At 36.4% G+C, this 22,552-nt stretch overlaps 1 protein-coding gene across 2 annotated transcripts in view; it reads right to left on the bottom strand.

The window, feature by feature from the left end:
• Positions 1-22,552, bottom strand: part of ARHGAP19 (Rho GTPase activating protein 19) — an 81,932-nt gene that overhangs the window by 27,335 nt on the left and 32,045 nt on the right. For both annotated transcript variants that reach the window (XM_036829196.1, XM_036829197.1), the window contains exons 2-6: positions 9,693-9,958; positions 8,293-8,373; positions 6,317-6,526; positions 3,864-4,090; positions 2,064-2,150 (exon numbers count right to left, since the gene is read on the bottom strand). In XM_036829196.1, coding sequence (XP_036685091.1) covers positions 2,064-2,150; positions 3,864-4,090; positions 6,317-6,526; positions 8,293-8,373; positions 9,693-9,958 — 871 coding nt within the window. The remainder of the gene's footprint in view (positions 1-2,063; positions 2,151-3,863; positions 4,091-6,316; positions 6,527-8,292; positions 8,374-9,692; positions 9,959-22,552) is intronic.

Below are 22,552 nucleotides of genomic sequence, written 5' to 3'. Positions count from 1 at the left end.
TTCCCTGTCGGTCCAGTGGTTAGGACTTGGTGCTTTCACTGCTGTGGCCTGGGTTCAATCCCACAAGCCGCATGGTGCAGCCAAAAAAAAAAAAAAAAAACACGGGCAAAGGACTTGAATAGACATTTCTCCAAAGAAGATATGCAAATAAGCAATAAGCACATGAAAAGATGTTCAACATCACATCACTAATCATTAGGAAAATGCAAATTGAAACTAAAATGAGTTACCACCTCACAACCATTAACACAGCTATAATCAAAAACATCCCCAAAACAAAATAACAAGTGTTGGTGAGGATGCAAAGTAATGGGAACCCTTGTGCCTTGTTGGTGAGAAGGTAAAATGGTGCAGCAACTATGGAAAACAGTATGGCAGTTCTGTTAGAATTACCATATGATCCAGCAATTCCACTTCTGGGTATAGAGTCATACCTCAGGATCCAAGGTTACTGGTTCCAGGATTTCCCCATGGATACCAAAATCCACAGATTCTCAAGTCCCTTATATAAAATGGCACAGTATTTGCATATAACCTATACACATCTTCCTGTATACCTTAAATCATCTGTAGATTACTTATAATACCTAATACAACGTAAATGCTATGTAAATAGTTGTAAATACAATGTAAGTGATATAAAAAGTTGCTGGTGTGCAGCAAATTCAAGTTTTGCTTTTTGGAACTTTCTAGAATTTTTTTTTCCAAATATTTTTAATCTGCCATTGGTTGAATCTGTGGATGGGGAACCCACAGATACAGGGAGCCAACTATATACCCAAAAGAATTAAAAACAGAGTCTAGAAGACATATTGTATGTCCATGTTCAGAGAAGCATTATTCACAAGAACTAAATGTGGAGGCAACCCAAGTGTTCTCAACAGATGAATGGATAAGCAAAATGTGGTATATACAGTGAATGAAATGTCAGCCTTAAAAAGGAAGGAAATTCTGACAAATGCTACAACATAGATAGATGAACCTTGAAGACATTATGCTAACGGAAATAAGCCAATCACTAAAATTGATTGATTCCACTTTTATGACGTACTTAGAGTGGTCAAAATCATAGAGACAGAAAGTAGAATGGTGGTTGCCAGGGCCAAGGGGGAGGGATGAATGGGGAGTTATGTTTAATGGGTATAGCGTTTCAGTTTTGCAAGATGAAAAGAGTTCTGGCGATGGATGGTGGTGATGGTTTACATAATAATATGAATGTAATTAATGCCACTGGCCTGTACACATATAGTAAATGTTGTCATATGTATTTTACCACAATTTTTTTTTTAATTGAAGAAAGACAAAAAAAGGAACCAGAACTGAGTGGTCTTAAAAATTCTCAGCCTTTCCAGATGGCAAAAGACGCTAAAATTAAGAAATTCACCATCAGGAAAGTACACTCTAAAGAAAAGGCCAAGGATATGACTATGCAACTTTTTGCTAAAAATCTTAGAAACATCAAAAGGTCAGAATATTCAGTTACACAAAGGGCCCTTTCAAAGAGTAAAAGGTATGCCTACCAGATCCTCTCAATCCAACCAGAGGGCATCTAGGAAGCTTAAAGGTATTGTCCCTCAGCCTTCTCAGCAAGAGTCCAAGGAAGAGATGGGTTTATCTTTAAATTTATCTTCTAACTGAGTGAATCCCACTAAAATCCACAGAGACCCACTAAGTTATTGAGAAAATCATGTCGACAGACACACTGCTAGTCTGTACTAAAAAGGACAATAAATACAAGATGAAAGGAGGCTGTCAAAATTCTACTGGCAGGAAGCAGACAGGATAAAAGTACTCTGCTTCCAACATCTGTTGTCTTTCATGAAAAAGGAAGGATGACTCGGGCGTGGAGCCAATTACCCAGGGGGCAGAGCCCTACTCAGCTTCTAGGTACCTCCATATTCTTCCCCACCTTAGTTGTTCCCTCTGAGTTTTACCACTGTCCGATCTGGTTTCCAGTTCCAGTCAGGGCCTTTCTTATCTAGTCATCTTTGTATCCCTCTCAGGATCCCACCTTGTTCCATCCTCCTTGTCCTGTCACTACCCAAATCCCATTCGTTACCTACCTTAAAAAGTTTCTGAGAGTGTTTAATCATAAAAGTCATCCCATTGTTTAACTTTGTGATATTCTCTTGAAGGTCATTTGCAGTGACCTATTCAGAGCAAAAGAAACCAAAAAAGGGAGATGAAAAGCTGGGAGGTAGAAGGCAGATACTCCCATTTACTTATCAGTAAGCTAATTCTTTCAAACATATGATAGTTTCTATCCCCAAGAAAGCTGACTCTAATACAACATTTAATTCTGGAAAGGTTTTTTGGTTCAGCAGGTTTCCACTGGAGATGATATAATCTAGGAAGAACCATGTGTCCCTGAAGTGACCAGGAAATCCTTGAGAACCAATCTTCATTTCCTAATTCTGCCTGAGAATCAGACATACATGCAGAGTTGCTAAAGAAGACCTACCCTGGGAAAAGGGGAAAGAAGAATAGAATCTGTACCAATCACCAAGGACTGCTCTCTAGAGAAACTACAGTTTCTCCAAAGACGAAAGAGAACTGTCACTACTAATTGATACCAGAGGTCACATCCGTTTCTTAAAAACACAGTCAGATGGTCACTGATTACCTTCTCTTGTTTCCCCTGCCTTTTTTTTAAGAACTTCAGCATATCTACTATCCCAAAGCCCGCATCCTCAACCTGTATCTTTGTTACTTAATGTTAGCTTATACTAAGACCTCTGTCACAGGCTTCTCTTTACAGTCAATGCTTCTCTTTACAGTCATAGATCACTCGCTCCTTTTCAGTCTCAGTGAGCTGGTTCTAAAATTCTTTCATTATGAGGCTTTATCTCCTTAACATGGACAATTATCGGTGTGTCTTGTTCTTCTCACACACCTCCTCCTCATCAATCTTTCTCTGGGCAGAAGCTCTTCCTGGCCCAGAGCTTTATATTATTTTTTCACTAGTTGCTTGTTAGGCAAAACGTCTCACACAACCTCTCTCCTTTATCTTCCTTTTCTCATTTCCTATAATCCCCCAAATCTTTTATAAGTCACTATATCCCATCTATTTTCTATTATCTTCCCAACAATCTTGGTCAGGTAAGTGGGAAAGGTGCTATTATGCCCAGCTTACAGAGGAGGAGCCTACACATTGAAAGAGGAAAGGACACAGTTAACAGCGGGTTTGCAGCTTCCAACCCAGTTATCCTGACTCCTAATTCCATCATACAGTAAAACCTATTTTATGAATGGACAGGAATATGAAGCTACATGCTTCTAGGACAAGAATTAGTTCAAAATCCTTTAGATAATGTACTTCTCGTATAAGTCACTAAGAAGGCCATGGTCTCAGTAATAAGAAGCATATTCAGCTTTATTTAAGGAGAGTATATCTATAGGATATAGAAAAGTTAAAACAAGGCAGGATTGCTCTCTGTGTCATCTTATCTAAAAGCTCAGTGACACTATCCCGTAAGATCATACAGCTCTATTCTAAATTTATACCATTCAATCTTCAGAAATCAATTTGATTTCCCAAGAAGGCTTTCATGTTAAGAAGGAATTTACATTGACCAGCCAAAATCAGTATTCTAGTTTATTTAGTAGCTATATATTTTCCACTAAGAATTTCCACTAATAAATTGCTATTCAGGTTTGTCAAGAGATTGACTTATAAGCAAGATTCACAGGAATTGGCCCCCTCAGGTTTAATAACTCTTAAATGAACTAATAAAGGAAGTTCCTAACCTTGTAAAGCTGAAGACTAGACCTTGGACCCTTGATAACCTCACCAAGGTACAGCCATAGGACGAGGGCCAGCCCAAGAAAACCAAGCAGTCTTTCCTTTTCCCCTCAACACTTACATTTTTTGGCCACAAGACATGGGGCGCAAACATAAGGGCAAGGTTATAGGCAGACATCTTATTCTTGTCTTGTTTCTTTGCTGTCTGGTACAGGAGATCAAGCAATAACTTCAGCAAGTTACGATTGGGTGGAGGGAGAATGAGGAAGAGCAACTGAAGAGCCTCAATTTGCCGCTCTTTATCTGGTACATTGGTCTTGTTTCCTTTATCATCAAACTGCATCAAATCTTGAGGACAAAAGAGATGATTGCAAAGGAGGGAGAAAATACAAGCAAGAAAAAAAATCAATGATCCTACTATTTATTATAATCAAAGAAAGAAAAAAAGAATCAAGCATAAATAGAGATTATAGCAAAATATAATAACAAAATAATGTCAATACAACTCAATAATAAAAAGAAAAAAAACCCAATCAAAAATGGGCAAAAGACTTAAATAAACATTCCTCCAAAGAAGATATACAAGTGGCCAGTAAGCATTTGTATACTCAGTATCATTAGCTATCAGAGAAATGTAAATCAAAACCAAAATGAGATACTACTTCATAACCGGAGGTGTGGCTATAGTCAAAAAGACTGACAAAAAAAAAAAAAAAAAAGACTGACAAAACAGGTGTTGCCAAGAATGCTGAGAAAATTAAACTCTCCTACACTGCTGGTGGGAATGTAAAATGGTGTGACCACTTTGGAAAACCGTTTGGCAGTTCCTCAAAAAGTTAAACATAGAGTTACCATATGACTTAGCAATCCCATTCCTAGGTATATACTCAAGAGAAATGAAAACATGTCCACACATATCTTTAATAATGCCACCCCCTTCACATTTCCTCACCAAGATATTTTACTGCTAAAAAAATATGAGAGTGAATTATGCCCTGATAACAGGATGATCCAGGCAGCTCCTTATGGAGTCAGAATCATTGTTTCTCCCCTAACAGGCTACACAGGTTATCAATAAAAACAGTCCCCTAGATAATCAGAATTTCAAAAGACACTGAAAACCATTTGGGTATAAATCATATAGACCTGAAAATGGTAACGTGTTGTTGAAACTGTTTAACTTCAAAAATAATTCCAGGTTTAGGAAAGGCAGATAATATTTCTAGAAACTGTTCCCTGTTAATATGAAATTGAAAACAAAAATCCCTCCCAGTTATCAGCAAGGGGTATCAAACGCTACACCTGTGCCACACCTCAGTATGATATCAAAGAACAGTGAATCATGGGGTGGTGGAGGGGCGGTTTCAGATATTGCACTAAATAAACTCAACAGGAAAGCAAACAGAACAAGCATTCTTCATGTTAACCCTTATAAAAAGAACTTATCAATATTTCCCATATCTTTTTCAAATATCCAACAACTTTATTTCTCCCCCAAAATAACTGTAAAGTTATGTAACTCTTTACTAATATTTTCTCATTTGTATCATCTAAACTGTTCCTGAAAGTGCTAAAAAAAAATCTAATCTTATTAGATTTTAGAAATTCAAAACTAGGGGGTTTTTTTTAAGTAGTAAAAACTATTCAAAAGAAAAAAATCTATTTATTTTCCTTAAAATTAGAAGAGTAAAAGACTCAAGGGTAGAAGTAAATATAGTATGGATGTTGATGCTGTGTGCACTTAGAGCCTATCGCAGCATAACAGCTGTGCAATTTAAGAATGAATTGCCTACCACACAAGCATCAAGGAGAAAGAGGAAACTATTTATGAGCTGAAAATGGAACGTTCTCCAAAACACAGTAAATGAAAAAAGCAAACCACAGAACCATGTGTATAACACACTACCATTACATAAAAAGAGAGAAAAAGAATATATGTTGGTGTTTGTGTCTAAAATATCTCTGTAAGGATACATTAGAAATCAATAGCATTGGTTCCCTCTGGGAAGAAAAACTGAGTGCTGGGAACAGAGGTGGGAAAGAGGCTTTTCACTGTATACTCTTTGAACCTTTTGGATTTTAATTCATGTGAATGTATTACCTATTTAGAAAACAAGTAAAATTATTTTTAAGATGCAAATTTCCAAGAGTAGAGATGATTTCAGCTGAGGTATATTAATACTTAGCAAAAGCCTCAAACTAAGGCAAATATACCAAAACTGTGACTACTGATTTGGGTAATTGACTTGGGTGTGTCAATCAATCCAGTGAAAAGCATACATTAATTAAGCAACTAAAATGTTCACAGCACAATGCTAGGATCCATCAGGATACAAAAATAGGTAAAACCCACACTTTATCTTCAAAGAAGTTTATTCAACAAAAAAAAATTTTGACCAAATCAACCATAAGTAGCCAATGCTTATGAGTATTCAGAGAGCCCAGAAATATCATGAAGTCTTAAACAATATTAACAGAAGCATTGCTGTGGGTTACAAACAACAGAATATTCCAGATGACTTTACTAAATTGAAAGAAATGTATTCACATCTCCTTCTCACCTCCTATACTCACCAGCAATTTTGAGGTGTGCATGGAAATGTTTATGTGTCAGCAGGGGCTCAGGTAATTCTCCTAGAAACATCTTCAGCAAGGTAGCAACATCATTTGAGTGAAACTCCCCTGATTCCAAGTCGATATCAGTTCCATTATTGAGAGCATCCCTTAAAATCTGCTGTCGGACACTATTCCCTGGTACTCTAAACAAACCCTCTACTCTCAAGTCTGTTCAGCATGGAAGAGAAACAGAGGACATGAAAAAGGAAATAAAAAGAGGAATTATAATTAAAATAAGTCATCTAAAAGACTACTTTATACTTGAAAGACCCTTTACAAAGAACTTGAAGGAGGTTTTTGTCTTTCTTCCCAGATTAGTTTAGAACCTACTGGCCCCTGAGGAAACATATCTGAACATCCCTGAGCACCCAGAGATCTCCCAGACTGAGAGATGGTCCACCCAGGAGTCACTGAACCTCCTGAGGCACACCTGGAAACTGAATTTAACCTTTTTTTTTTTTAATTTTCTGTTGAAATATAGTTGATTTACAGTGTTGTGTTAGTTTTAGGTGTACAGCAAAGTAAGATATATATATATATTCTTTTTTAGATTCTTTCCGTTATAGGTTATTACAAGATATTGAGTATAGTTCCCTGTGCTATATAGTAGGTCCTTGTTGGTTATCTATTTTATATATAGTAGTGTGTATATTGTTAATCCCAAACTCCTAATTTATCCCTCCCCACTCCCTGAATAGTCAGAATAGGCTTGAAAAATAAGGTGGAAGAAAGCCAAATCTCCCTGAAGGCCCCTTCCCGTGGGTCATCCCAGACTTTGTTGGAGGAGCCGAGTTCATCTGTGGAGGTTCATTGCTCCTATAAACAGTTTCCCAGCCTAAAATGAATCTAGAGTCTCTGTGCTGCCCCAGGAATTAAAACTCTAACCTATCAGATCACCTTTCAGTCTAAGAGATTCCCAGAAGCTCAGGGTCATCCCAACTAAACGATTCTTCCCTCCCACCTATATTCTAAGCTAATCTAAGGGGATAAAAAAGATGAGACATATTGTTTTGGTTTGACCTGGAAGAAGCATGAGAGTTCATGTTTTCAACTTAGGTCCATATTTCTTTGTATAACCCCCTAATTCAGGGGTCCAAGTTCAAATGCCTACAAGGCCAGGCTGGTAACAGTAAATGAATGAACAGGAACCCTAACAAACTGAGGAGCACCTACCTGTGCTCCAGCTGACTGTGTCCAAGTGGCAACAGGGCCCAAGGATGCTAGATCTTCCTATTATCCAAAGAAGTTGAAAACCTGGACTGTTTCCATTTTAAAAGACTGATAACTAATTTTATTTTTAATTTAATCTTTGCCAAACAAACAAAATATGAATATAGATGACTTAAACTCTTAGGCTGTCAGTTTGCAACCTCTGCTCTAGCTCCTAGCACAATGTCCCATATAGAATAAGACATAAATAAGTGTTAGTGTCAAATTTATCAAGACATCACATAAAGCCACACATTTCATATACACTCAGCTCTGCCAAACACTTAGAGCAATAACATAACCAGTATGACTACTAAAAAAGTGCAAAAGGAATTAAGTGAAGAGTGTATTTTAATCAGAGAATTCTAGAGATGAAAAGTATCTTTGGCGATAAATTATGCTCCCTGGAGTAAATGTTATAAAGGAGCGACGTACTTTTCCAGAAGAAATGTCTCTCTCAGTCAAGGGGAAATTGTGATTTCATAGACACTATCTAATGTATATATATATATATATATCTTTGAGAGTATAAAACAAATCAATACATGAGATGAAATTTAAAAGGAAATATATTTAGAAACATACCACCTGAAATTATCATTGATTAGTGTTTTTGTTGATGGTTAATTGTCACCTAACAATTGCTAACTCAAGGATGTTAGCTCTCAGTAGAAAACTGACAATTCTTCATTAACAAAGAATGACAAAATTTCAAGTAGTCTTACTTTTGTGTAGATATTCAATCAGTTGGTATATCTGGGCAATGCCTTCCTCTGTCAGTGGGGATCCAAATATTACTCCTTTTTCTGAAAAAAAACATACAATAGAACAAGGCTATATTTTCCACAAATAGTACAAAATCAGCATACTTAAAATCAGCATACCCCTCAAGTATCTTATGTTACAGCTTAGCAAGTATTTTCACAGGTTCAGTAAACAAAAACCTTAAAGTTGGAAGTGTACCAGAAAATGTAATGATAAAACTCTCAATCAACTCTCTGTGAGTTTAATCTTAGATGGTAGGTTCCTTGAAGGCAAAGACCATCTTCTTATTTAAGTAACAATACCTAGACTATTGATATTTAATTTAAAAACAAACAAAAAATAGAACTTAGACCCATGATTGTCAGAGCATGATAGATTATCCACCAGAGTTGGTATAGGGTCTGATCTGTTATAATGTTTAAACTTTTTTGCTGCCCTCAGGATTTCCTAATATTTAAAAAAACAGGGGCTTCCTTGGTGGCTCAGTGGTTAAGAATCTGCCTGCCAATGCAGGGGACACGGGTTCGAGCCCTAGCCCGGGAAGATCCCACATGCCGTGGAGCAACTAAGCCCGTGTGCCACAACTACTAAGCCTGAGCTCTAGAGCCTGCAAGCCACAACTACTGAGCCCATGTGCCACAACTACTGAAGCCTGCGTGCCTAGAGCCCGTGCTCCGCAACAAGAGAAGCCACCACAATGAGAAGCCCGCGCACCGCAGCGAAGAGTAGCCCCCGCTCACCGCAACTAGAGAAAGCCCGCGCACAGCAACAAAGACCCAGCACAGCCAAAAATAAAAAATAAATAAATAAATTTATTTTAAAAAATAAATTAATTTAAAAAAATAAAAAAACAAAATAGTACCTCTTTAACATCTTATCAAAAGCAGTGTTAATAGTCATAATTTATTATATATATCACTAATAACTTATTTCTGAGAAGGCTTTTATTGGGTGATTCATAGGTATTTGCCTTATCAAAGCGTTCCATGGAATGAAAACATTTGAGAACTACTGCAATAAAAAAATGTTCAAACTTTCTTTACTGTACTCACCAGCTGTGAAACTTTGTATCTTTAATATTATTTTAGTATAGTATTAATAGGGCATGAAAATCAAGGTGCCCCTGATAACTACCTAAACTAATCATGTTATCTCTAGGGGACTGATATATATGCTTTAATTTATCTAGATCGTTTTTATAATTTCTATTAATATTATTTAAGGTTTTACTACTCATGTAAATGAAAAAATGACAAAAAGTGCTTTATAATAATAGAAACTCCTCCATGAATATGCAGATGTTCAGAGTGAAGCCCAGGGAGCAGCTGAGACCTGCCCCCTTCACAGATACATCTCCTACCCTTTCGCTTGAGAGACATTAGAGACCGGAAGAATCCTGATGCCGGGCCGGCCCCACCAGGCAACTTAAGGTCCACTTCTCCCATCAGCTGAGCCAACTCAGTTCCAGGCAAGTCGATGAGCCTTGTGATATTGCTGACCACCAACTCGGTGAACACCTCAGGTTTCTCATGTCGGAGTTTCTCCACAAAAAAGTCAGGATTGAAGATAATGGGCTGACTTCGAAGGGAAGAATCATTGCAGATAACAAAATTGCAGATGGCATCACTGAAAACAATGAAACAGAAGAATCTTTGGGGGGATCATTTTTAATACGTGTTTCTCATTCCCTCTCAACCACACAATTATTCATTCTTTCTGTGGGCTAATCTACATACTGGTCTTTTGAAAACCTAATCCGCAATCTGCTGACTGCATAAAAGACGACAATTTGGGCTTGGTGCTGTTTAGGTTATATCCACCTAGATACTTAGAATTTTAGTTTAAAGAAAAGACACCAAATAGCCTCTACGATATGACCTGAATTTGCCTCTTAATTTTAGGCATTCACTGCAAGAAGATATAGATCCTTACAGCCTCCTGAGTCTAAGAGTATATTAGAACTGGCAGTCACATAGACCACTTTCCTTATTAAAACAGTCAAACCCTAAACTATTACCATTAAATTCTTGTAAAACATCAGACCTGCAGCTGTTCCCCCTAACACAGCAATGGGTAATCATTAAATTAAGGCCTTCCTGGGAGTACAGCCAGCACCGTATGGTATTTCCCATCCAGTGATTAACTGCTGACAGTAACACAGGCTAGTCGCAAATGCCACAGAAACCACGTGACAGTGAGCATGAGACTACTGAAGAGCTAAAACTATATCTAAACAGTATAGTAGACATTTTGAAAACATTTACTCTACCCTTAGGGTTCTTTGGTTCCTGGGTCCCTACACAGGCAGCTGTTTCCTTATAATCAGTCCCCTTCAACTGAGCCAGGCGCTTTGGATTCTGTTCCTCATAACCAAAAAGCCTTCACTAGAATGGAAGGCACTTACAGGTACATAAAATAGATATTAATTCAGCCTTGCCAAGGCTCAGAAATAGGTTTTATTTTAAAATCCTTCATTCTGGATGGCTCTGGCCCATTGTCTAAGTCCAAACTTTGCTCAGACAGGTTCTTCCTCTCTAAGGCACTTGAAAAAATTCTGTATTTTGCTTCTAATTTCACTCTTCTAATCACTGAGTAATACCCAGCAGATATGTTCTGTTGGCCCCTGATCTTAGCTGGTTTTCCACTCCTAAATTATTTGGGCTATACTTCTAGCAAAGCTCCCCTGACTCTCAGAAATATTTTCTTCCCTATTGTTTTCTAATTTTAACATGTTACATATAAGAACTGTATTATTCCATCTCTTGTAGCAGACACATCACCACTTGTTTGTATCCATTATCAATCATCTCTAATGGCTTATTCTAATTTTCATTATATAAACAGCCATCTATTATACAACCAATGAGTAAATATAACACAAGCCAGAAAGGACAAGTCATCACATCTGTCAGGCAAAGCTGAAATCCACCTGATTCAATCAAACATTCCCACAATAAAAACAATCACAACTTAAAAGTTTCCACAACACCCTAGGTACCAAAGCACTGTTCCAGGAAAAATGATATCTCTAAACATTAAATATAACTAATCTTTAACACACTTTGCCAATACTACATGGATCTTTTTTTTTTTTCTGGCCACACCACATGGCATGTGGGATCTTAGTTCCCCTGCAGTGGAAGCACGGAGTCTTAACCACTGGACCGCTAGGGAAGTCCTACATGGATCACTTTTAATATGGTATAATGAAAACAAGGCATGGGTAAATTTCAAAGTTCATCTCTACTTCCTTGAAAAGTTATCACATAATTTTAATCAACAGCCCAAATCTTCAGTTGGTGGCTACTAAATTTCTTTTCTCTAAAATGATAACATAAGAATTTACATAAAAATTAAAAATTATGAATGTGTATTCTCAAGCCAAAAAGTCATTAAAGAAAGAGAACTTAAAATGCTGTTTCCTCAACCTTTTTATACACTAAGGTTATTTTTCCTGTATAATTTTTCCTGTATAATCATTGGCAAATGATTATAATACAAGCCAAATAAAATCAAAAGCAATTTCATCCTAAGCATTGACAAAGCCTTTTTTTTTAATGTCAGCTTATTTCAGTCAAGAAATAAGAGTCAATAGACAACTATTACTTATAATCACTGCCAGTGAGAAATTACTACTCTACTGAGAGAGCCAGAAAATCATGAAATGGGTTAGCACTGAAAAGAGTCTTATAATTTATCAGATCTAAGCTTTTATGGATGTCACATCCCTTTTAATTCTGAAAAACAGAATTCAGATCAAATTAATTCTAACATATAAATGTACATGAATAGCATCCATTATATTCCTAAAGTAGAAACACATACATACATATAACCTCCAGATCTTTAGTTTCTTAATATCCAGAGTAAGACTCAGTTGAGATTCCAAAACTTATATCACAGTTGACCTTCAGGCACTAAACTGGATCAAATAGACAAGTAGAAAGGAGACGGAAGCACAAAACCCTACTACATCGTTTCTCAACAGAATCCTTTCCACCTTGCGGTCTGCTCCCTCCTAAATAGGTAGAATAGGTAGGAGAATAAATAAGTTCAAGGCTGCCCCTACCTATTCACAAGGGACACAAGAAAGAAATACCTTAGGAGTCCTAATACACAAGTAACAAACAAGCAATCTCAGTTTCTTTTCCCCTTCTGTTTTTCTCCCCTTCCTTCCCATAATCATTCATTTTTGTTTTGTCTCACTTTAATTTCTTTAATCTAGTTCTTTTTTTTTTCTTTCCTCTTCTTCACTTTTTCTGAGTGGAGCATGTGGTAAGACAAAAAGTAAGGGAGAGAAATGGTTAAAAAAAGGAAGTAAAATGGAAGATAAGAGATGGAAAAGACAGATACAGTAGGTTATGTTTTTAAATTATCCCCATATCACAAAGTCCGCTAATCTCTTTCCATGGAATATATAGTACCACAATATAAAGCTGAGAATATCACAGAACATGGTCAAGAACTTAAGAGAAGTTCCTCCTCTACAGTATCTAATTTTAAAACAAACTCTAAGTTTGTTCAAGTTTAAGAAAAAAATTAATTTCTTACATAAGTGCTGAAAGCTTCTGATGAGGCATTGGTAGATCGAAGAGACAGGAAAAACGCTTTCTCCTTGTTTGTTGTAACAAAGAAACCTTCCTTTCCCTGCCCCATCACAGCCTACACAAATTCCAGACATGTTAGAGGACACAAGGGCACATTATGGGGCCTGAAAGGCAGTACTTATTAGGACTCTAACCACTCATCTGCAAGTAGGAACAAAACAGAAATTAAAAACTGGACCAAGTTAACTGTATTTGCCAACGTATAGATGAAACGCAAGAGTAGTCTCCCATCACACTGAAAGTTGTATTAGACAAAACAATCACACAATATAAACAGTATAAGGACAAGCAGTTTTATAATATAAAAGGAAGGGTGATCCCTACCTCACGTCATACACAAAAAATAAATTCCAGACAGAATAAGGATCTAAATATGAAAAGCCAAATTTTTTTTATTAATTTTTATTGGAGTATAGTTGCTTTACAATGTTGTATTAGTTTCTGCTGTACAGCAAAGTGAACCAGTTATACATATACATATATCCATTCTTTTTTAGATTTCCTTCCAAAAAAGTCAAACTTTAAAAAGAATAAATTAATGAGGCAGAAGAAAGATTTCTTAAACATGACATAAAATGCACAATCCACAAAGAAAAGATTGAAACATTTAACTACATTAAAATTTTAAATGTCTGTTCAACAAATAACATTATAAACAAAGTTCTCAAAAAATGAAGTCACAGTGCCTCTGGAGAGAGGAACTGGATGAAAGAACAGGAGTGGGAGAGAAACTTTTCACTGTATGCTTTTTTGTATTTTCTGGATTTTTGACTCATGTGAACATACTATCCATTCATAATAAATAAATAACAAATAAATGTAAAACTTTAAAAGTAATAATAAAAGACAAGCCATAAACTGAAAAAAACACTTGTTATGCATATAAAAGGATTAGTATTCAGAATTTATCAGTATACCTAAAATTTATAAGAAAAATACACTCAAAGAAAATTAGTCAAAAGATATAACCAAGTAATTCATGGAAGAGGGGTCTAAATGACTAAAAAACATAAAGAGAATCTTAACTTTAGAAGTTATCAGGGTAAGAAAAATTGAAAAATGGTATCTTTCCCCACCCATCATTTTGGCATAAACTATCAAATTCAGGCTATATCTTCTTATTCTTAGTTTGCTAAGGGTTATTTATTTATTATCATGAGTCTGTGCTTAATTTTATCAAAATTTTTTGACAATCAAATAATTTTTCTCCTTTATTTTGTTTATGTAGTGAATGACACTGATTAATGTTAAACCAACTGGGCATTTCTAGAATAAACCCAATATTGTAATGATGTATTATCATTTTTATATATTACCAAATTTAGTTTGCTAATAGTTTGTTTAGGTTTCTCCATTTATGTTCATAAGTGAGATTATCATGGAATTGTCCTTTCTTATATTGTCTTCATTAGGTTTTGTATCAAGGTTGTGCTGGCCTTACAATGTGAGTCCGGGAGTGTGTCCTATTTTTCTGGGTTTTTTTTTTTTTTTCTGTTTTCTGAAAAAGTTTATGTGTCATTTCTTCTTTAAATGTTTGATGGAATTGGCTGATGAAGCCAACTAGACTTAGAGTTTTCTTTGTAAGGTTTTTAATTATATATACTCAATTTATTTTGTGTTACAGAACTATTCAAATTTTCTATTTCTTCTTGTATTAATTTTGGTAAGCCATATATGTCTAGGGATTTGTCTATTTCACATAAATATTCAAACTTTACTGCATAAACTTGTTCATAATATCCTCTTAGGAACTTTTTAATGTGTCCAGGTTCTGTAGTGATGTCCTCCTCCTTGTTCCTGATATTGGTAATTTACGTTTCCTCTCTTTTTTAATTTATGAATCTTATTAGAGATTTATCAATTTTTATTAGCTTTGTCAAGGTTCCAGCTTTTGGTGTTACTGAACCCCTCTATTACATGTTTGTTGTTTATTTCACTAATTTCTGCTCTTTATTACTTCCTTTCTTCTTTACTGGATTCAGGATAAGGTGGCACTGCAAATCGGTGGGGAATGAATGACTTTTTCACGAAATGGTGCGGGGACACGTGGACATCTATAGGGGGAAAAAATGAAAATTGACACCTATGTCACTATACACAAGGTCAATTCCAGGTGAATTATAGATCTAAAGGTGAACAACAAAACAATAAGCCTACTAGAAGGTAATATAGAAAAATATATTATTGAACTCAGGGTGGGGAAATAATTTTTAAATAACACATAAAAAATATTAACCAAAAAGAAAAAGATCAATACAATTGACTTCATTAAAATGAGAACTTGTGTTTATCAAAAGACACCATTAAGAAAGTGAAAAAGAGAGTGGGAAAATATATCTACAATACATACAGCAAAAAAAAAGGTTCATATCCTGAATATATGTAGACTTCATATTAATCAATAAGAAAAAATAAATAGCCTAATAGAAAAACAAGCATGAGATTTCCATAAAATCTCATTTGAAAAACTACTCAATAACATTAGACATCAAGGAACTGCAAATGAAAAAACAATGACAGGGCTTCCCTGGTGGCGCAGTGGCTAAGAATCCGCCTGCCAATGCAGGGGACACGGGTTCGAGCCCTGGTCCAGGAAGATCCCACATGCAGTGGAGTAACTAAGCCCGTGGGCCACAACTACTGAAGCCTGCACGCCTAGAGCCCATGCTCTGCAACAAGAGAAACCACCGCAATGAGAAGCACTGCAAAGAAGAGTAGCTCCCACTCGCCGCAACTAGAGAAAGCCCGCACGCAGCAACGAAGACCCAACGCAGCCAAAAATAAATAAATTAATTAATTAATTATTTTTTAAAAAGACAAAAAATATAGTGTTTAGAGATACAGTCTCCAATTTACAATGGTTCAACTTACGATTTTTCAACTTTATGATGGTGTGAAAGCAATATGCATTCAGTAGAAACCGTACTTCAAATTTTGAATTTTGATCTTTTCCCGGGCTAGCGATATGTAGTACAATACTCTCTCGTGATGCTGGACAGCAACCATTCTGTACCCATACAACCACTGTTTTTTCACTTTCAGTAGAGTAGTCAATAAACTACATGAGATATTCAACACTTTATTACAAAATAGGCTTTGTGTTAAATGATTCTGACCAGTTACAGGCTAATGTAAGTGGTCTGAGCATGTTTAAGGTAGGCTAGGCTAAGCTATCATGTTCAATAGGTTAGGTGTATTAAATGCATTTTCGACTCCATCATAAATCAAGGAAGATCTGTACTTGCTTAAGTAGCAAAATTGTAAAGAGAAGCAAAGATGTATTTACCATTCAGGATAATGGCTACCGTTGGGGGTTAGTGATTATGAGGAGGCCAGAGGCCATAAGGGGAGTTTCTAGGGTGCTAGCACTGTTTTTGCGATAAAGTATTCAGCTGGGGGAAAGGGGAGTGGTTCATTTGAGGTAAATCTGGAAAACGTTAACATTTGTTGAAGCTGGGTGTTAGAAAGAGTACTGATTATATTATTACTTGTATGTATAACCAACATCCTTCATGACAAATTTTTTTAAGAAACCAAGTAGTTTTGGGACTTCCCTGGTGGTGCAGTGGTTAAGAATCCGCCTGCCAATGCAGGGGACGCGGGTTCAAGCCCTGGTCCGGGAAGATCCCACATGCCACGGAGCAACTAAGCCCGTGAGCCACAACTACTGAGCCCACGTGCCACAACTACTGAAGCCCGTGCGCCTAGAGCCCGTGCTCCGCAACAAGAGAAGCCACCGCAATGAGAAGCCTGCACACCTCAACGAAGAGTAGCCCCCGCTCGCAGCAACTAGAGAAAGCCCATGCTCAGCAACAAAGACCCAACACAGCCAAAAATAAATAAATAAATAAATATATTTAAAAAAAAAAAAAAAAAGAAGAAACCAAGTAGTTTTGACCTAAGTCTTGCTACAACTTGATGTAAATATCACAGAAAATCAAAGTACAGTATATACTAAAGGTTAATTTCCTCATCATAAAGGTTTTTGCATAAATGTCTAGAACCAGGAGAATTAGTAGTTAAGTATACAGGCATACAGAAATAGCAAGGACTCCAGTATTTAAATGCATATACTAGGCAACTATCCCAAAGAGTAATAGAGGCAAGACCTACCCCTCAAAAAGGATATTTTTTATTACCTATAGTCTGCAATGATTACTTTTACCACTAGATGGAACTCTACATGTAAGGTGATATGCTTAGTGAAAGGAATGGAAACAAAATTCACAGCTGAAAAATCAATTACATAAAAATGAAATGCAGGTGCTTTTGAGGCATGTTGAACCCATGAATCTGCAAAATTCAAGGCAGTGGGAGAAAAAAAAAAAAAACCTGTATCCTGCAGATGTATCTTTTGGCTGACTACTACCAAAACTACATACCCACAAAACTAAATGTTTCCTCCCTAGTGAATTGCTTAACTTGATTTGTTCTCCAAGAACCACAATCTTGGCAACATCTATCAAAATATGAGCTATATTTAAAGTTGTCTAAACCTGACTTACCACCCTGAGAGAAGTATGCACTCTCTTACTACTTTTTCAACCTCTGGCTCTGAAACATGGCTTTAAATGTGTCACTTTATTGGACAGCTGTTAGATATGAATAATACAAGTATTAAAGAAGAGGCTATTATTCTTCCCTTTTTCTACATGCCAAAGTTAAACTGGTATTATGAAAGTTGTACATAAAAAGAAAGGATAAAAGTAGGCCCCGTGTGTCCAAGCTGGCAGGGTTTTTATAACAGAAACAGTTTAAAGTTGATGAGTAGTACCACAGTTTTTCAGGAAATAATATCCAATTTCTTAAACAAAAATTTTGAAACACTTGCATCCCAAGATCTGCCCTTAAGAGTAGCTGTCCAAGGTTTTGTAATATGGACCTCTTATCACTAATTTAGACTCCAATCATCTACAAAAAATATATTTGGGGCTTCCCTGGTGGCGCAGTGTTTAAGAATCTGCCTGCCAATGCAGGGGACACAGGTTCGAGCCCTGGCCCGGGAAGATCCCACATGCCGTGGAGCAACTAAGCCCATGCACCACAACTACTGAGCCTACGCTCTAGAGCCCACAAGCCACAACTACTGAGCCCGCGTGCCACAACTACTGAAGCCTGCGCGCCTAGAGCCCATGCTCCGCAATGAGAAGCCATGACAATGAGGAGCCCCGCGCACTGCAACAAAGAGTAGCCCCCTACTCACTGCAACTAGAGAAAGCCCGGGCACAGCAACAAAGACCCAACACAGACAAAAATAAAAACAAATAAATTAAAAAAAAAATATATATATATATATATATATATATATTTGGCCCCTATATTTATTTGATCCCAACTTGAACTAATTTCAGACTACTAGAGCAACTTGATCTGAATTAAAGTGGCAGATGAAGGAATTCCTGATTGCTTACCCTCTTTTTTTTTTTTTTTTTTTATAAATTTATTTATTTTATTTTATTTATTTTTGGCTGTGTTGGGCCTTTGTTGCTGCATGTGGGCTTCTCACTGTGGTGTCTTCTCTTGCTGCAGTGCACGGGCTCTAGGCGCGCAGGCTCAGTAGTTGTGGCACATGGGCTTAGCTGCTGCGCAGCGTGTGGGATCTTCCCGGACCAGGGATCGAACCCGTGTCCCCTGCATTGGCAGGCGGATTCTCAACCCCTGTGCCACCAGGGAAGCCCCTGCTTACCCTCTTAACCTAAACATTCTGGAAACGTGATCAAGATTTTGCCCTATGAAATGATGATGGAAAGTTCTCAGTCAAGAAGGCTAATTATTCTTCCTCTGAGCACCAATAACACAAGTTTATTAACATATATTTAACTTGTCAATTTTTATCCCTTTGGGTGTCACAAGAATTAGTATTAATTCTGTTGCTGCCACCTCCCTTACTTTTTCTCCCCCAGGCTGGTGTACAATTGGAAGAAAGTTTACTTGTGTTAGAAAAGTAACAGCAAAATTCCCTATTCATTTGGAGAAAGTTCTATAGGATGCTTCACTGACAACACAGTGTCTCTCGTATCATTATCTTAAAGCTGTTTACCCCTCAAAAAAGTATAGTCAAAGCTTCAGGAGACTATCTTTTCCTACAGACTTTAAATGCCATGAGCCTCAGGCAATTAAAACCAAAGTATTTGTACCTATGATCAGATTAGGTTCCAAAAGACTACTTCTAAATCCACTTGTTCCAAAGTCCAGAGTGATATTAATACTATCCTAGAGACAGCTACTGCTTTTGCTCTGGCATATGACTTGTTCGTATCTATACAACTTCACATATTGAAAATTCTTAAGAGCTTTAATCTCTTAGTCAGTATCCTACGAAACGAATCGTAAGTCTCTTCATCAACCATCATAAGAAGGTGAACTGCTTTTCTGAGGCACATGTTAGCCAAACAAGAAATCACAGCCACTCACATGTCATTTAAATTCCAACTAACCGTGATCTACTGAGTGCTTTATAATTTTAAGAAACTGTAAAGTACAGGAACAAGAAACTAAACTAAGTCTCTGGCATCCAGAAGCTTAAAATTCACTAAACGCTACAAGATACTATTTTTTTTCCACTATGTCTGTTTTCAAAAATACAAGTGGTCAATTACAGGTGCAATTAGCACATGGGCACCCAGAAGGCCCCATGAGATGACTTTAAAAATTGGGTTGTGAACAATTTTTCTTTTATTGCATTTGCACATAAATGTTAGTCTTTTAAGTGTCGTTATTTTAAACAGATCTTGGGCATTTGCTAAAACTCCTTTGAAATTGGAAGCAATTATGAGACTTTTTTCACTGTAGTAAATCTTAAGCAACCACCACTTTGGGGAAACACAATACACTTTCCCACTCAGCACTGTGAGTGACACCAACTGTTGACATGATGAGATACTGAAAAGACGGATTCTAATATATGAGATTTTATGGTGCATGAAGTATACAATACATTTGAAATGAAATTTTTACAATTTAAATATTCCAATTTCTTTTCAACACTTTTATTTCTTAACACCTAAAAAGAATCTATTGTGTCAGTTAAAATATTTATGCTTTAATAAATTTAGGCTTTATCCTCTGTACAATTTTTTTTTTTTTTTTTTTTTTTGCTGAGTGCAGGCTTTCTCTAGTTGTGGTGCGCGGGTCTCTCACTGCGGTGGCTTCTCTTGTTGCAGAGCACAGGCTCTAGGTGCACAGGCTTCAGTAGTTGTGGCTTGCGGGTACCAAAGCACAGGCTCAGTAGTTGTGGCGCACGGGCTTAGTCGCTCCACAGCATTGGGATCTTCCCGGACCAGGGCTCAAACTCTTGTCCCCTGCATTTGCAGGCAGATTCTTAACCACTGTGCCACCAGGGAATCCCACCTCTGTACAATCTTAATATACATACCCTGGGTTCAAATTTTCAATGAAAGTTTAACACAATGACATAACTGTATGTTTCACATTGGTGTACTTATTTTTAATATTCAAAAGCCATGTTTATTCGATGAAAAACACGGATTGAAAAATGATTGATCTCTTGCTTAGGGTCATCCTAACAAATGAAGCAGATTGAACAGAAGATCTAATTAAGGAGAGCTTGGTCACAAGGACAGCAGCCACAAAATGACCTGACCAAAAGAAAAAAAATAATGTAGACCTTGTTACTTGAGTGAAGAAACTATTAGCACAACCAATGCAGGGATTGTAGGGATTCCAAAATTCAGAAAACTTTAAAATGCTAAATAGACTTAAGCATACAAAAGCTAGCCATATTTCAAAGGGCTTATTATAGTGCATGTAGTGTTCTCTGATTAAAGTTTGACTTTCTTAGAGAGCAGAAAGTATTTGATAATAACGTCAAGAATGTTACTAAATGATATTCCTGTACACTTTCTTGGTTTCTCATCTTCCCCTAATTGTTAGTTTCCTGTTATTTGGTGAGTTTTTCTTTGGTGTCATTGTTTTTACTTACTTGGTTTTATCCTTGTAATTGTGTTCAGTATAAAAATAAAACAAGTGAAGAACTTCATTATATAATCCCAATGTCATTCTTTAGTTACAATTCCTAAATTAATGAGGTTCCCCCCTCCCCAAAGGTACAAGTAAAACACATGTAGCAATTGTAGCTGTCATAGGGCATGCAATTACAAATTTAATATTAAGAACCACGCACGTGGTTTCTATATTTCATTCATGAATTTTTTTTCTCTTTTCATTGATACTGATAGAACCCAACTGAGACATCTCTATCTCTAAATGGACGACATATTATTTTAAAGCGTGTCAAATAATGTTTTACTTCTTTACTGTAACACGTTTCAGAAACTTGGACAAAGATCAACCAAATCATTTTAATTTTCTATGGTGAAAAATGAATGGAGCAAAAAAAGAAAATTAGGATAATATAATCAGGAACATTTTTGAAATACATGTAACTTTACATGGTATGTTGGACAATATTTTCTGTTGAAGTGGGGAAAGTTTATCTGTTACAGCTTGGCTCAGATCATTATCGTATTTTGTAATCTTACTGAGTCCCAAGAAATTTGTTTTATGCTATGTAATATACCCTGGTCAGTAAGCAAAAGAAATAAGGCCCAAACTTAATTAAACTTATATGCCTAATCTATATACCTTTAAAGGAAGCATCTCATTTTCATACTTATGAGTATACATAATATTTTAATTACATATTAATTCTTCTAAAGCTTAAGGGTTAATAAATACTACAGCATAACAAAACTCAGCTGGCAGGAGATTGAATTTTTCTGTGATTCTAACTATTTCATTCTTGCAATAACAAAAAACTGGTGTCTAGCTTTCAGGTAATAGTTCAGCTTGACAAATCATCTGTATTTAATTTAATAACTGATATTGTTATTTATGTTTTCATCTGATTATCTTAAAAGCTGTGGCTTTATACAGTGTTATAGTTTGATACTAACACATTTCCCATTATAAAATGTACTGTCATTAACTCACTCCATATTTAAATAATTATTTATAAGGTAAATCACAAAACTTGTGAGCTTCTGACAAACTCACTCTTTTTTTACCCATCACTATAGTTTTATACTTAACTACAGAAAAGAACAATGGTTTTCCTACAAGCTTTTAAGTAGTAGCTAAAGACTGTAACACGAAAGATGATACAAGATCATTAACTGCCAAATGCATGGTACAGCCAATGAAAGCTCTAAGAATTCAGAGTTAGGAGAGAATCTTTCACCCTTATACAAGAGTTGAAATTTGAGGTAGGTCTTAAAGATGAGAAGGGTTTGACAGTGGAGGAAAAAAAAAAAAAAGATAAGTAGTACTTAATTAAAGGGCTTTTTTGTTTGGTTTTTTATTTGGTAGGTTTTTAGGAAACATAAAATGCTTTCTCCACACATTAGTGGCAAGCCCTTTTCAAAACGTAACTTGAAGCAAAGGAGGGTGCACAGGGGAGTTATGAAGATGGGTGTAGTGGACAACTGCTGTTTGAACTTCCCACATCTGTTTTCCCGTTTCCCCTTGAGCAACAACCTCTTCCGATCCTTTAATCTATGTAGTTTGGTGGGCTGACCCTACTCCCTGGCCACCAGTGTGAGCACAGGACCCAAGCTCACCTCATGGAAACATTTTATCCTCCTCACTGATTCAG

Source organism: Balaenoptera musculus, chromosome 16 (genome assembly GCF_009873245.2).
Source record: "Balaenoptera musculus isolate JJ_BM4_2016_0621 chromosome 16, mBalMus1.pri.v3, whole genome shotgun sequence".
Taxonomy (NCBI): Eukaryota; Metazoa; Chordata; class Mammalia; order Artiodactyla; family Balaenopteridae; genus Balaenoptera; species Balaenoptera musculus.
This window is presented reverse-complemented; position numbering and strand designations above follow the sequence as displayed.